Source organism: Muscardinus avellanarius, assembly GCF_963383645.1.
Source record: "Muscardinus avellanarius genome assembly, chromosome: 1".
Taxonomy (NCBI): domain Eukaryota; kingdom Metazoa; phylum Chordata; class Mammalia; order Rodentia; family Gliridae; genus Muscardinus; species Muscardinus avellanarius.
The window spans coordinates 134,874,560-134,889,645 of NC_137786.1; the positions used below are offsets into that span (position 1 = coordinate 134,874,560).

General features: G+C 54.5%; 1 protein-coding gene across 2 annotated transcripts in view; it reads right to left on the reverse strand.

Moving 5' to 3' along the window:
- Nucleotides 1–13,549, reverse strand: part of IGSF9B (immunoglobulin superfamily member 9B) — a gene marked incomplete at both ends in the record, with an annotated part of 48,209 nt that extends 34,660 nt beyond the window's left edge. For both annotated transcript variants that reach the window (XM_080706281.1, XM_080706280.1), the window contains 3 exons: nt 602–748; nt 2,398–2,595; nt 13,486–13,549. In XM_080706281.1, the coding sequence (XP_080562407.1) occupies nt 602–748; nt 2,398–2,595; nt 13,486–13,549 (409 nt within the window). The remainder of the gene's footprint in view (nt 1–601; nt 749–2,397; nt 2,596–13,485) is intronic.
- Between the last annotated feature and the right edge of the window lie 1,537 nt (nt 13,550–15,086).

The following is a 15,086-nucleotide window of genomic DNA, read 5'->3' on the forward strand; positions in this document are numbered from 1 at the left end:
TCTGCGTATAGCTCAGGTCTATTTAACCTGAACTATAAATAACTGACAGCCATTAAAGCTGTTCTTCCCAGGATTCTTCCGCACAGGGACTGCGTTTTGCTCACTATTGTTTACCTATCATCTGGTGCAGGGTTGGGCACCACATAGACCCTCAACACTCATTACTCAAACAAATACATTTAACAAAAAACCAAAACAGCAACCTAGAAAAATTAGTGCTATAACTCCAGAAATTCCAATGGAGATGGAGAAGGCATTTTCTGGGCTACCAAAGGCATCTCAAGCCTTTATGGCACCAACCTTAATCCTCTTATTTCTAGGAGCAGATTTTCAGCTCCTTCTTAGGAATTCTGACAGCACCAGCCACACAGGGTGCCTATGCTTCTATCTGTTTCACTGACCCAAAGGACTCCAGAAAATCCTGGGTGGGGGGCACAGGAGAAATGAGCCCAGATCTCATGGGGCTGAGGCTTTCCCAAGCTCCTTTCTGCAGCAGGAGTTGGGGGAAGGGATGGGGTGCAGTCAGGAGAGGCGTTTCCTCCAAAGCAAGCCCTCAGAGGAGGCCTTCCTGGGCCACCCTGGGGAAGGGGCCCATACGCACCGTTGATGGTGAGGTGCACCCAGCTGCCATTGTGGAAGGTGTCATATTGCTGGTCCAGCATGAGCACTTTGCATTCGTACCAGCCCTGGTCCTCAGAGCGCACTTGCTCCAACCGCAAGGATGCTTTATCATGAAGACTGGCCCGGCCTGGGGGAACAGAGTGGACAAAAACCAGAGAACCCATCAGAGCAAGGCCAGCAGCTTCCCCTCACTCAGCCAAAGGCAGAAGACCCAACATAACCTTCACTCCTTTTTCCACAGTAGGACCCCAAGACAACAGTTGGCCCCCACCACTGCCAGCAGCAGGTGGCAAAGGGGAAGGCACAGTGCCCTGGCCATGGGGCGCTGGGCCTCACCCTCTGACACTGCCCCCATCTACAGCGGCAGCTCAATGCCTTTGGCACTGAGAAAAGCTTCAGCCCTTAGAATATGCCCATTCTTTCAGAGCTCTCCTGAGACGGAAGAAAAGCATGATGGATACAGAACTAAGACATGAAAAAAAGAGAGAGGGCACCAAGGGTGCCAACAGAAGATAGGCCAGTGCTATCCAGCAGGCCCCAGAGCACCTCTGTTCAGGCTGAGCAATGTCCCAATCCCAGCTGATGCCCAGGATGCCTCCCCAGCTCCCCTCTCTGTCTGCCTTCCCTATGGTAGGGCAGCGGGAAGGCAGGCTGGTAACTGGATTGCTAAGGGGTCGATCTTCCTGGTCCTGCTGTCAGTGCCAGATAGACTATGTAGTTTACCAAAGCCAAGAGACTCTGGGGCCTGAGTATAGCAGGGCCCACAAACTGGAGAATGGGAGAAGGGTTGGCAGGCAGAGACAAGGTCCCCTAGCTACCCTTCCTTAACTCCTCTAGCAGTGAGAAGGTAAGTGTCACTGCAGGACACCAGCGGGACAGAGCAGCCCTTGAGTGGCCTTGCACCTTGCCCCAACCCCAGCCCACCCTCACCCCATGCCAAGATCACTATCTCCTTTGTTTTCCTCTTCTCGGCACTGCAATCTGCCTAAAAATCAGACTATCAAAAGCAACTCTGGACAAAAGAAGAGTAAGAGACACAGGCTCAGGGGGATGAAAGACAAAAACAAGCATTTGCAAAGGAAAGGTGACCCAGACCTCAGAAGCCACTGCGAAGACAAAAGCAAAAGCAGCATCCTGCCTGTTTCCTCCCCCACTCCTTCCGGTCCCAGCGCAAGCTCCTCTCAGGGGCCCAGGCACACAGGCACCCTGCGCCCTCCTCCAGGGCAGGCTGGCGGGGGCAGCAGTGAGTCACCGGGAGGCCACTGCTGGCAGAATAATTGCAGAGCAAGACACAAGCAGGGCCAGAAAGGGAGGACAGTCTGCCAGGACACAGACAGCCGGGGGCGGAGATACACACCACAGACAGGGAGGAATGGATACCCCAACTTCAGAGTCAGCAGGGCTGGGGGGGGGGGCAGGCCCACCTCACCTGGCAGAGGGTGGGCTCTCACCCCTTCTTCCCTGGAGATGGGCTCTGCTCCCTGCCAGTAGGGCCTCTCTCTAGCTGCCCTGGGACCCAGACCCCTTTCCCCTCCCAGCTCTGTGGTTTAGAAGGGTTTCATGTCTGCCTCATCTCCTATTCCCAAAACCCTACCTCCATGCAGTAAAAACCTGTCTAAAGGCAAAGATGGAAGAAAGAGACAGAGATGGGGACAAACAGATGATGATGGACCAGCCAGGGAAAGGCAAGAACTGACAGAAAAGGATGTGGGACAGCCATGGAGGCCTGGCTGGAAGGGGCGGCAAGGCAGGGCGGGGGCCTGGGCCCGACCTTACCTGCATATTCAGGGTCCACGTGGGGTGGGTAGTAGCCAAACTTGATGAAGATAGGGATGGGGACCCCAAACTTGAACCACTCCACAACATAGGGTGGGGGCTGTCCCGTCACCGGGTGGATTACGTCGCATCGCAGGACCACACCCTCGCCAGCTCTCGCGGTCACAAACTCGGGCTCCTCTCGCAGGCCGTGAGCACCTAATAGGGACAGCCAAGTCAGGACACAGTAAGGTGATAAAGAGATCCTGCTCCAGCAGACTCGTGCCCATAACAAGGGGTGAGTGGCAAAGGGGAAGGCATGGTGCCCTGGCCATGGGGCACTGGTCCTCCCCTGACCCTGCCCCAGCCTGTAGTGGCAGCTCTGCCTCCCTCCTCAAAGCCACCCTCCTTTACCCTCCTCTGCGCTCCCCACCTGCTGTCCCTGAGGGGCCCCATGCACCATGTGTCCCTTCTCTACCTCCCTCTGCCCTAGGGGCACCCAGGCATCCCCAAAGCTGAGAGTAAAGGAGAGAAATGAGAGGGAAGCTGTTTTTCTCCATCCTATAAGCCAGACCTTCCCTCTCCAATCCCAAAGAGCAGCAGACATAATCATACCCCATGCTGCTCAGATACTGCCCCCTGAAATCTAAGGAGCTCTAGACACGGTGGAGGGGCCTCAGCCATCCAGCCCTGCCCAACAGTGGCGCCTGTGAACAAGGAATATTCTTCCTGAAGCAAGCGGCTTCTTGCTAGAGCCTGGTAGGAGATGACAGAACCAGCCCTCCTCCTCCGCCCCACCCCCAGCTCAGCCTGATGTTCGCAGCACTAAACAAGAGTACTCCATACAGGAGCAGGGGAATCCCTAACAAGCTAAGCTGAGGCTGCTCATGGCAACACCAGAGGGAAAACCCTACCGGCCTGAGCCCCTCCTCCCACCAGCGCTGCAACAGCCCTGTTGCAGGGAGGAGTAGGAGGGGCTACAGCCCTGTTTCCAAGACCCAAATCTGCCAGACTCTCAGAGAAGCCCCCGACACCATGGTTAGGAGAACAGGATACTGGGAGTGGATGAGGGGACCCTGGGGCGGTCTCCACCTTGGCAGAGGACACTAAAACCTGGCAGCAAAATAAGGACACACCCAGGTGGCAAGAGAGGAGACAGGAGGGAGAGGCCCCCACCCCCATTCAAGCTTCAAGATGCAGCAGAGAGGCCGGCTCATGAGGGAGCTGCCCATGCCAGCAGCATCTGCTCCTGGGCCCCAAAGGGGTGTGCAGCCCCCCTGCAGCCCACACTCCTCCCTTGCCAGGCCTCCGCCACAAGGTCACCTTGTCCAGTATATCCAGTGAAAGAAACAGCTAAGGAGCAGCCTCACTCCCACCTCCTCTGTGCTGTCCATCACTCCAAAGCTGACCACCTGCTTCCACATCCCCACCCGTCCTGGTCTGGAGCTGCGCATGGTCACTCTCCAGGGCAGCACCTAGGACAGCAGCCACTGACTGCAGGCTCAAAGCCTGCCTGGCCCTCCCATGACAAGAAGAGGAAAGCCACACTGGCTTTGCATCCACCTCAGACTGCCCTGGTCAGTGGGACTCTTCGTGTACCACCCTTGTGTACTGACCCTTGTGTGCTCCTGCCCCTCTCTGTCCTTCAAGTCTTGGTAGCTGGCTTCCTCTGTATGTAGGTGTTGGGGGTGGGAGGGCATGTCTACCTCTGTCAGTCTATATTTCTCTCTGTTTCCTTCTCTGCCTATCTCTGGCTCCTCTGTGTCTCTTTGCATCTCTGTCTTTGTCTCCCTCTCTCCTCTGTATGTTTCTCTCTCTTTATGGATTCTCTGTCTCTCTGTCTCTGTTTTTCTATCCTGCCCCCCCCCCTCTCTCTCTCTCCCTCTTTCTCTCTTTGTTCCTCCTTCTGTCTCTGGCTCTGACTGCCTCTCTCTGGCTCCTTCTTTCTGTGTGTGTGTGTGTGTGTGTGTGTGTGTGTGTGTGTGTGTGTCTTTCCCTCTGTTTCCTTGTGTCTCTCTTGTCTCTGTCTCTTGTTCCCACTTTATGTGAATGATTCTGTCTTCCTATCCTGTCTCTCTGTCTCTATCAGCATGTGTGTGTGTGTGTGTGTGTGTGTGTGTATGTGTGTGTGTGTGTTTGTGTGCACATGCATGCAGGTATATTAGGGAACAGAAGTCTATAGATTTCTATTTGCCTTTACCAAGGGAAGGGGTTTTGCCTGACTTGGGGTGGGGGCTCTGTCTCTGTATGCATGTGTTTCTGTATCTGAGAATCTCTTGGTCTGTCTGTATGTCCCTGTGTTTCAGTGTGCCTTGTTCTCCCCCTCCCCCTCCCCTCAACTTGCAGAAGGAGGAGGAGGAGGAGGCATGCCCTTCCAGAAGCTGATTGGCTCCTGGTGACATCACTGTTTTCTAGAGAAAGAGCTAAGATCATAGAGTATTTTTGGAGCAAAGCAGAGTGTTGCACTCACCTGCCCAAAGCCCCAGCAGGTTTCCCAACTCCCCTTCCCCCAACCTTGCTACAAGGTAGGTTTTCGGCCCAGCCCCCACCCTGGGGGATGTTGGAGAGGACCCAGCAGCAGCTGGCACCTCCCCCACCACCCAAGAGGCACCTGGGCCAAGGAGCCTGCTGCTGAGGCATCCCTGCATCCCTGAGCACAAAGGCCAACACTGAACCCAGAGGAAGGATATAAACTGCAGGCACCAGGAGTGAGTGAGAGAAGTAGCATGTATGCCCATGTTTGTGCATGCACATGTGTATGCACACACATGTGTGCACATATACATTCAACTACTGTCTATAGCACAAGAGAGGAGATAGACCACAGGAGTCCAGGAGAAAGGGGAGGAGTTTTTCCCAGGAGCAAGGTTACCCAGTAGGGGGAGCAGAGTGGGCCAGAGAAGGTGGCTCCTTTGACCCTAGAGCACAGGCAGAAAAGAGCCCAGGGGAACAGCCGGGCTCCTCCAACAGTAAAGTTTAGCTCTGAAGAGCTGGCTGCTGGGGTAGAGGGCCCTGGGGGGCAAAGCCAGTAGGTAGTTGGCTTAGACATGGGTTTCCACAGCTGATTGTTTGCACCTAGCACTGCCTCATTCTCACTGTATGGCAATAAGGCAGCCTCCTTTACACCTCTCTTCCTGGACACCAGGCAGTGGGATGGCCACAGGTCCCCACCACCAGCCAGCCCCTGGACTCAAGGCAGTAGGCCCCACCCCCAGCATCTCTTCTGAGGACCTTTTTAATTACAGGGAAGCAGCTGCAGAGAGGACAGTGCGCAAAGACGCTCACAGAACAAAATGAGACTAGTTCCACCAATGGAAAGCAGAGGGCAGCCATGTCTTGGCCTCCACTCAGTCTAGGCTGTTTTCTGGATGCTAAAATATCTGTCTGCTTTTCCTCATTGCTTTCACTAGCCTTCTCAATCTCTCTCTTTCACACACACACACACACACTGTTCTCTCACTCCATCACTCACAAGCACTTCCTCTAAGCCTGATCCTTTCTGAGCCAAAATGTGTCTAATACAACACTCTCTCCAGAAAAGCTCAGTGTGAAGAGAGAAAGAGAAAGTAATCAAGCTGGCAGTAAAGAGAAAAGAGGGGCTTGATGGAGGAGAAACAGATAAACTCAACCAAACATAGAAACCAAATTCAAATCCAAGAGTGAAAGTTTCGGAAGAAAGGAGGGGGGAGGCCCAGGTGGGCCTCATAAAAGTCAGACACAGACTGAATCCCACCAGGAAACAGTTCAGGGGCAGGACAATGCAACAGAGAAGGACTCAGGGTCACAAAGATACAGACTCTCAGAACACCCCACAATGGTGGGGGGGGGGTAACAAAGCTGAGCCTGGACAAGTGGGCAGGCTTATGCCCAGCCAGGCCAGCTGGAGCAGAGGAAAGGCAGAAGGAAAGGGTAGGAGGAGGGAAGAGGAGGGGGTAGTGCCTAAGGACAGGCTACAAGAGGATCCTCTGATCCCACCCCTTCGCAGGAGCCTGCAGCAGCCCAGAGAAGCCAAGCTTCCCTCCAGGAGAAAAACTGGCTTTGGCTGGGATGAGCTCAGTAAGAAGGAGGATAAGAGGTACCATGGGTCACAAGTATCCTTCTTCCAAAAGGCAGGAAATAGTGCACCCTGAGCCTGGCAGATCTACACTTTGGGGGTCTGCCCAGCCCACTGGAGCTATGCCATCCTGGAAGGGAAGAGAAAGGGGGAGGGAAGAGAAGATGAAGTGGACCCCCATGGGCTGGCTGACCTTTTGGAAAGTCCATAGGATACCTATCTCCCGCTTCTCTGGGGCAGGTGGTACCCAGTGGGTGACTGAGTCCAGGGCTGCCAGTGGACACCCTGTGGGCCCAGAACCATGAAGCATGCAGGGCCTGGCACAGCCCTACATCCAACACTCAAAATCTGGAGCTGGTTCACTAGGGACAGGCTGGGGGAGGAAAGGTCCTGAGGAACTAAAACACTCTAAATACTAAGGAGAGGTGGACACCGAGGTCCAGGATGCCTCAGCTTGTAGGCAAATGGAGCATGTTGCAAAGCTCTACTGCATGCCAGGCTCTGTCCTAGGAATGCAACATGAATCTCGCCAAATGCCCACAATGGCCACCTGACACAAGTACTGTTGTCTCCATTCTACAAATGAGCAAACTGGTAGGCTGTTAGGCTGCAATTACCTAGGTAGAAGGTGGCAGGTCAGGATTCTAGTTCTGTCTCACTCACCCTGTCCCAATCACAGGCCCAGGGGAGCAAACCCTCGCCCCCACCACCCTCCCCTTTTTTGCCTCACAGAGCTCAGTCACTCTCACCGAATGCTCTGGACAGGTTCTGAGAGCCCAAATCCTGCAGTCCCGAAGAACTGCTGGGAAGGCCTGTCTCGGAAGACAAGTGGACCATCCCTGACCAGCTGTGGCATGAATGTCAGTCTGCCTGAGATCCTGGAGCCCCTGCCTGGATCTGGCCGTGGCTGAGAGAAAGGAGGGATGCAGGCTAAGCATCAGCCTATAGCTCATTAGCACTAGTCCTTATTGCAGCCTCCTCCTCTTCCTCCTCCTCTGGGCACCAGACTCTCAAACCACAGGCCTGTTGTCTAATAATACCAGCGACAGCCACTGCCACCTCCATCTGCCAGTCTAAAAATAATCCCTGCTGAGTCCAAAAAAGGCACAGCCCCCAATAGTCCCCCAATCCCTCCTCCTCAACAAGCCAGGAGGCTCCAGGAGATTCCAGGAAGCCGGCAGACTTGGGGCTCTCACCAAGTGGGAGGCACACCCCCAGAGGATGGCACAAGGAAGGCAGAGGCTGCCTCCCTACTGTCCCAAGCAAGCAAAGAGCACACAGAAGGTCTGATGTGGGGAAGAGATCAGTGCCTGAGCTGTCAGGTGTCCTGTTCTGTTCATAGGGCAGGTGGGCTAAAGGCCATCCTGGGCATCCTCTGCCTCCAGAAAAGAACCCCGCATGTCCATCCTAGAAAAGAAGGCCCCCAGCCGGGTGTGGTGGCACACAATTGTAATCCCCGAGCTTGGGAGCCGGAGACAGGAAGATTGCACTGGTTTGAAGCCAGCCTTGCTGGCTTAAGAGACCCTGTTTCCAAATAAAAATATAAAATGGGTCTGAGAGTGTAGCCTGGAGGTAAAAGGGTTTCCAGAAACCGCAGTACCACCAAAAAAAAAAAGAAAGAAAAGAAGTCCCCCCACCCTTTAAATCCTCACCATAAGCACCCTTGCAGTCCTTCTAGCCAACCTTCCTTGATATCAAGCCTCCCTGGGTCTGAAGTCAGAGGTCAGGTGTGCCCAGAGTGGACCCAAGCCAGAAAACCTGGCATCTTTAAAAAAAAAGCACTGCACTAGGGCAGGGGATAGGAATATCCGGCTCTGGCCCCTTCCCTCTGTGGGTGCTTCTCTCACTAACCCTTCTCGGCTAGGTTCCCCACACCAGCCAGTGAGGCAGTGATGCTATTAGCAACCTTAATTTGCTCGCTAGATTGTATTTCCAAGAGCCCTTTCCCCATGAGCCACTGGCAGGAAGGAAGTCAGTAATTCAATCTCAGTTCTGCTCCTTTAATGGCTCCTCAGCAGAAAAGCGAAGCCACACCCCCTACACCCACAGCCCCTCTCCCTGTCACCTGGATGGAGACCTGCCCCTGCACTCACCCAAAGCCAGGAGCAGGCAGCAAGGCTGGCCTAGTGAGGGCACCCAGGGCTGGGCCTGCCAGGAGGTCAGGCTCCCAGGGTTAAGGGGCCTGATGGGCACAATTCTTAAGTGAGAAATCAAAGTTCCACATTTACTCCCAATGAGACGTCAACATTCTCGACTCTGAAGCCAGAAAATGAGGACAGTGACTCACCTCATACAATGTGTGCCTGTGTGCAAGTTGTATGCCACAACCCCATCTCGGTGGGCACATGTGACCAGGAGGAAGGTCAAGGCTGCAAGGGGGACAGAAGGCCAGGCTATCAGTCCCTTCTCTTCTCAGAAGGGCAGTCAGGCTGGCTGAGACTTCCCCTGAGCCCTGGCTCCCAGGGGATCTTTCTCAAAACCCTCATGGAGGGAGGCCCCATCTCTGCTCACCACTCTCCTGGTTATTCACGCAAGAAAGAACAGAAGAGCAGGAAGATTCCTAGGAAAATAGGTCAGCTGCCTCTGGCAGACGGGACTTATACCCATGGGCAGTGCCCCTGGATCAGGGCAGGGGGGACTGACTATGAGCTGCCTCTTCAACCTGAGCCCCCTCACCCACCCCCAGGGACCTAGCCTCTTCTCTGCCCTAGAAAGTGACCTGCTGTGGCAGCTGATGCCACAGTCCCCCTTAAAGGACAAGCCATTTTCATCTTCTCTGTGAGTTCTGCCTCTGTCCTGTCATGAAAGGCTTTCTCTCTAGAACCTCGGAGAGCCTCCAACTCTGACAAATTCTGGGTTACCTACACTCAGGTGCATAGCAAGAGAATAGGAAGCAAGGAGCCAGCCCGAGTGTCTCACTGTCACCCACAGCATCTCACACACCTGTCCTGCTGCAGTCCGTGCATGTGCACATAACCACACAAGGATGCAACATATGTGCACATACAGGAATAGACATATATGTGCACGTGTGCATATACACATAAATAGGGCACCAGCATATGCACATTACCAGTACACATGTGCATACACACACACACACACACACACACACACACACACACACACACACCTCCAGAAGTTCTCACCAATTACAGCTCTTTTCACCTTTCAGATCCACTCTTCACACAAGCTGCTTAATGTATTCTAGCAAGCAGAGGAAAGGGGATGGTTCCCTGGGGACCCTATACCCCAGCCAGGAAGGCCACAGGATGAGAGGGAGGAGACCTCATGGAGAAGAGAACTGGTTAAATTTAAGCCCACTCCTCTCTGGAGCTTATCTCCCACACCCACATCCTTAGCCCAGCAAACAGGAAAGCTGTGGGGAGACAAGCAAGTGCCCAGCAGGGTTGAGAGAAGGCCAAGGGAGAAGGCACGAAGTGGGCCAGGCTCTGAGAGGCGGCGCATGGCAGGGGACAGGGCAAAAAGGAAAGGCAGGTACCACCAGAGAGCAAGGCACAGGAGGGAGGGGCAGAGAGATGCTGGGCTTCAGCATCTCCTAGCTAGGGCTCCTCAGGTAACCAGATCCCAGCTTTCCGTCTCAGAGCCATAAACATGAAACCACCCAGAACCTGGGACCTGACGACTCCAGAGACTGTCATATGTTGGGCCACAGGCCAGCAGCTGAAAGCTGATTCTCCGCACTGCCCCTCCACCATACCCTTTTCAACACGAACCCTCCCCAGCTTCTCCCAGGGCACCTGCTGCCAGAAACACCCCTGATCCAGCCTTCCTACATGGGAGGCACACATGCAGGTACCCAGAGACCACCTCCTGAGCCAAGTCCTCTTCAGCTGGCAGGTCACCCTAGGGTCTAAACCTCCCACCCATTTCTATCGCTAAAAGGAAGAAGAGTATGTCAAGGCCACGTAGGGAGTAAAGGGTACTGTTCCAACAACTGGCAGGATCTGAGTCAGACCCCATTTGAAGCAGGGATAACCCATTCACAAAATCTGAGGCAGACAGGGGAGGCGGTGTTAAGAATGAAGACTAGACTTCCCTCATTTCTTTAGGGTTCAGTCAGCCAAACAGCCTGGGGACCTCTCACAGTGCAGACGCCCCACACACACAACTGCCAGGCAGATAGCTAGGATACTGAGACCATGCCAGTCGCCCCTCTCTCCTCCTCACCCTCCCAACCTGTCCACTGACCTCAGTCACAAACCACCAAAGTCAAAGAGGAGTCCATCTCCACCTCTGTCCCAGATCTCTGAGTTGATAGAGTTCCAACTCAATACAACCTGAAGGGCCCATCTCCTTTTGCCCCTTTCCCAGGGCAGCTGTGCTTCAGCCAAATGCTAAAAGTGGCATCTCAAAGTCCCTCCAGCTCAGGGATTGCCCTAGAAGTCACCTCTGCCAGTCTGAGAATAGCTAGGCTATCACAAGGAGCCTCACCAGCACCTCACAGTAGCTGGTGCTGCTCATAGGAGAAGGTACTCACTCCCTCCAAAGGCTGGGCTCCGCCTCCTTCCACAAGCTTCTAGCCATCAACACTTCGGCTTTGTGGACCTTGCAAAGGACTCCCAAGCAGCTCTGAGGATTGTATGCCCTGCACACATGTCCCTGGGATGCAGGGAATAAGAAGTCTGCCCAGACAAGGTCAGTTCACCGAGGAATCTCTGTTCCTGACAGAGGCAGCCTTCCAAACTTCCCTTCAACACACTCCCAAGGACCCTGAATGGCCCAAGGGAAAGAAAGTGAGGAGGAATCAGGAATTCTAGAGATATTAAAATAATAGTGTTAACATTTAATGAGCACATGCTAAATAACAGGTAGCCATTCGTTTCTAATGTTCACCAAAAATAAATAAATAAATAAATAAATAAAACTCATAAGCTCATACTGTTATCCTATTTTCCATTGAGGCAAGTGACATTTAGCTAAGTCAAACAAATTGTCCAAGGTCATAGGGTCAGCAACTGGTAGGGCCAGGATTTGAATCCAGGTAATTTAACTGTAAACCTAGGACCTTGAACACAAAATGAAGAGCCATCCTGAACTAAAAGACTCCAAGACCAGTATGGTCACTCCTGCTTCCAGAAAGGGGTACATGTCAAGCCATCTTGGACAGAAGGACTTCGGCACCCTGAAAGAAGTCATAACCTTCATGCCCAACAATCTTCAATGTTGGAAAGTTCCTCCTGTCTTGCCATTCTCTGTGTTACTGCAATATAAACCCATTTGCCTTTATACTGTCCTTAGACTTGAAGAAAAAGGGTGGGGGGAGTCCTTTCCCCCTACCCTGGCTTAGATTTGGAAGCTATTTCAGAGCCTTCCTCTGGTGTCTCTTCTATTCAAAGATCCCAGCACATCCTTTTGTGCTTGCAAGGACAGTCCCATAGCAGGAACATACCAAAAACTGGAGGGGAGGAAGATGAGGGCATTGGAAGATGGCAAGGAAACCTGAGAGGATGGGGATGGAGCACTGGCTGATCCTCTGATACAACCCAACCCACCTCACCTCCACCCCTATTCTATAAGCTCAGAAGTCACCCTGGCCTGTTCCCACCTGGCAAATGGAGAGTTTTTAAACTATCCAGATCAACATACCACTTGAAGAATCATCCTTCCCTTCACCCTTGACTCATTCTGTTTTCAGACGCCCCCTCCCAAGTAGTACAGGAGACATATTCCATTCCAGAAACTTTCTCAAATCAGCCCCCCAACACACACACACACACACACACACACACACACACACACACACACATCAGACAAGCAGACCCTGTAAGGACACCTCTTGCAAACCCCTTCTACCCCAGCGCTGCGGCTGGGAGTGGGTGCTGTGGTTGGCGGGTCCTCCCTTGACTAGAGACTTCCATACCCTGACTGGTTCTCTCCAGCCGCCGACATCCACAGACGCACTCCCACCCTCACCACCACTCCCCCCCCACACACACACACGCTCTGTGAACTTGCCCGCCGCCTGGTTGTGTCTGCGCGCTGAGAACCGTGAGCTCAGAGTCGGGGCAGCCTCCCAGTTCAGCTCCTACTTCCATACAAGGTCCGAGAGCCGGGGTGCCACCCACAGGCTCCTAGGTCGCTCTGACAGTCTCCCAGGCAAAAGCCCGCGCGCTCACGCACGCATCACCCAACACGCTGGCTTCCCTCTAGCTTCTTCTTCGGCTCAGACCGGAGAAAACGGAAAGAGAAAAAAATCCGCTCCACTCCTTGCTGCAGCAGTGGGGACCCCTCCCCCGTCGCCCTCAGCCCCAGGCAGCTCGGCTCAGCAGCCGAGGAGGGCGACGTGGGGTCGGGAGGGCTGCGGCGCTCTCGGGGGCAACTTTTGCCTGGCCGGAGTCCAGGTGCGGCTAAGATGGGCGCGGGCTACTGCCATGGCCAGCCGAAAGCGGACACCCCTCAGAGTCGGCTTTATCGATTCTCACCCGGCGCCGTGCCACCCCACCCCCCGCCCCTACGAGGGGGATCCGACCTCCAGCGGCCAAGACGTGTGGGCTGGAGGGGAGCGAGCTGGGTGCCCGCAGGAACGAGAACCCTGCCCCTTAGATGTGAGTGCGGAGAGTCCCGAGACTCCGGGTCGCGCCTCCCTGTAAGGGCTCCTCGGCAGAGCGGTGGCGCTGCGCGGGGCTGGACCGGTCTGCAGCCATCCCGAAGACCCGCAAACTCCCCAGCACCCAGAGTTAGCAAAGACAACGACTCCCCAAAGCTCGAGTCGACGGCTGCTTAGGCGAGAGGCAACCGGCTAGGCGTGCCTGTGTGCACCATAGGGCCGAAGGTGGGCAAGTCGACCTGGATTCCATGGCGTCTTTCCCCGAGTGCCCGACAGCGCGTTGACTCTGATCCTTTCCGGCCGGGTTCCTCCAGTCCGCGGACCCCCGGCCCTCCTCCGCAGCGCCGGGAGGCGCGCCCGGCCGGAGCCCCAGCCTTGCCCGCAGGAAGCAAGGGAAGCTCCGCGGGGCCAGAGAGCCAGTGCCAGGAGCGAAAGGCGGAGAGCGCCGGGAGGGGCAGAGGAGGAACCCTGCACTTCAACTCACCTTGAGCCGCAAGACCTCGGGTGCTGATCACACTTGCTATCAAAGTGGCCACATACCAAATCATAGTACTACCGCGCTCCAGCCAAGAGCCTCATCCTATCGCAAAGTGCTCCTGCACCCGCACACTTCTTGTGCCCGAGCGCCCGCCTCTCGCCCGCCTACGACCCGCGCGGATGCTTCTGCAGCCCGGGCGGCCCGCTCTCCATCCCTCCCTGGCTCCGCTCGGCTCGGCGCGCAGCCTCCCAGCCCCGGCGCAGCGGCACCTGCACTACTAGCGGAGGCAGAGCGCAGCCAGTTCCACGGTGAAGCCTAGCCGGGCCCCTGGGCCCGCCCCTTTCGCCCGCCTATTGGTCTCTGCCCACAAGTCTGGAGGCGGATTGGTTAAAATATCTGCCCATCGCAGCGCGAAGAAGGCGAGCCCATTTCAAGGTGCGTTGAAGTGTGGCGAGCACAGAGCCGCAGAATCATGCGCATTGCCTGGGAGAAGGCGTTGTAGCGTCTTCGCTCTGTTCTGTTCTCTGCTCACACTGCATGGCAAGTTAATGGTCAAAGAAAAGGTAGCTTCTTGGCATAGCTAACGGGACCCCGAGAGCCTCATTTACCCATGACAGGTCTGAGGGGATGGAGCCCCCGCCCACCCAGGAAACCCAACATCCGGTTTCCATCTAGCAAAAAAGCAGTTCCCGGGAGGACCACGCTGATTCAGTAATGGGGAAACCCTGGAGCGGGCAGCCTGGGAAAGCTAGGGAATGTCCTTCGCTAGAGATCTTTCCAAAGAGGTCACGCGCTACCTCCCCCACCCCCACTCCCTTGCACACACAGACACTCTTCCCCAGAGCGAAACACCACCTCCACCAAACGTGATATTGAGTTAGGTTCCATCCAACCTGAAGGCAGGGGGATGACTAAAATGACCTCTAAAAGTCGCTAAAATTTGGAATGAGTCATCAGCTCAGCTGCGGCGTGTCACAGACCCCTCTGGAACATTGTACACACATTATTGCCACCCCCAGTGCTGGTCATCGTTGCTCATCATCACTAAATCTCAACCCTCAGCAATAAAAGTTTTCCCCCTTCTCCTAAATAAAGGCTGCTTCCTCCTGCACATGATTCCTCCCCCTCCCACCTTACTCAGAGCCTAGCCCTATCTCAGTAACATGAGTCAAGATGGATTGGGAAGCAGTTGAGAGGTTTGTGAAGGAGGGAACCCAAAGAAAGGGAAGAGGGGCATCTTATTCTGATAGAGAAATGTAGATAAGAAAATGGGAAGATCTTCATATTCCCTACCCAGCCTCTCCTCATCCCCTCCCCCAATACAGTTGTATTTGCAGAAGCCATAAATGAGTGTCATGGAAACACCTACTACAATCACCTCACACCAGCAGCTGAGGCTGCAGTGGAGATGCTTGTTCTTTCAAGGAGCAAAAGCAATTGGGAGGGCCACACAGCTCCCTAGGATGGGCTATTGGCCAAGGAAGGAAGACAGAGGGGCCATAAAGGAGAGTTCTGGAATTCCAGGCTTTCAGAGCATTTATTAGCCACAAAGCCCTAGCTTGAGGGCATGAAGCTCCCAAAAGAACAAGAAGACTTGCTCCGGGGAA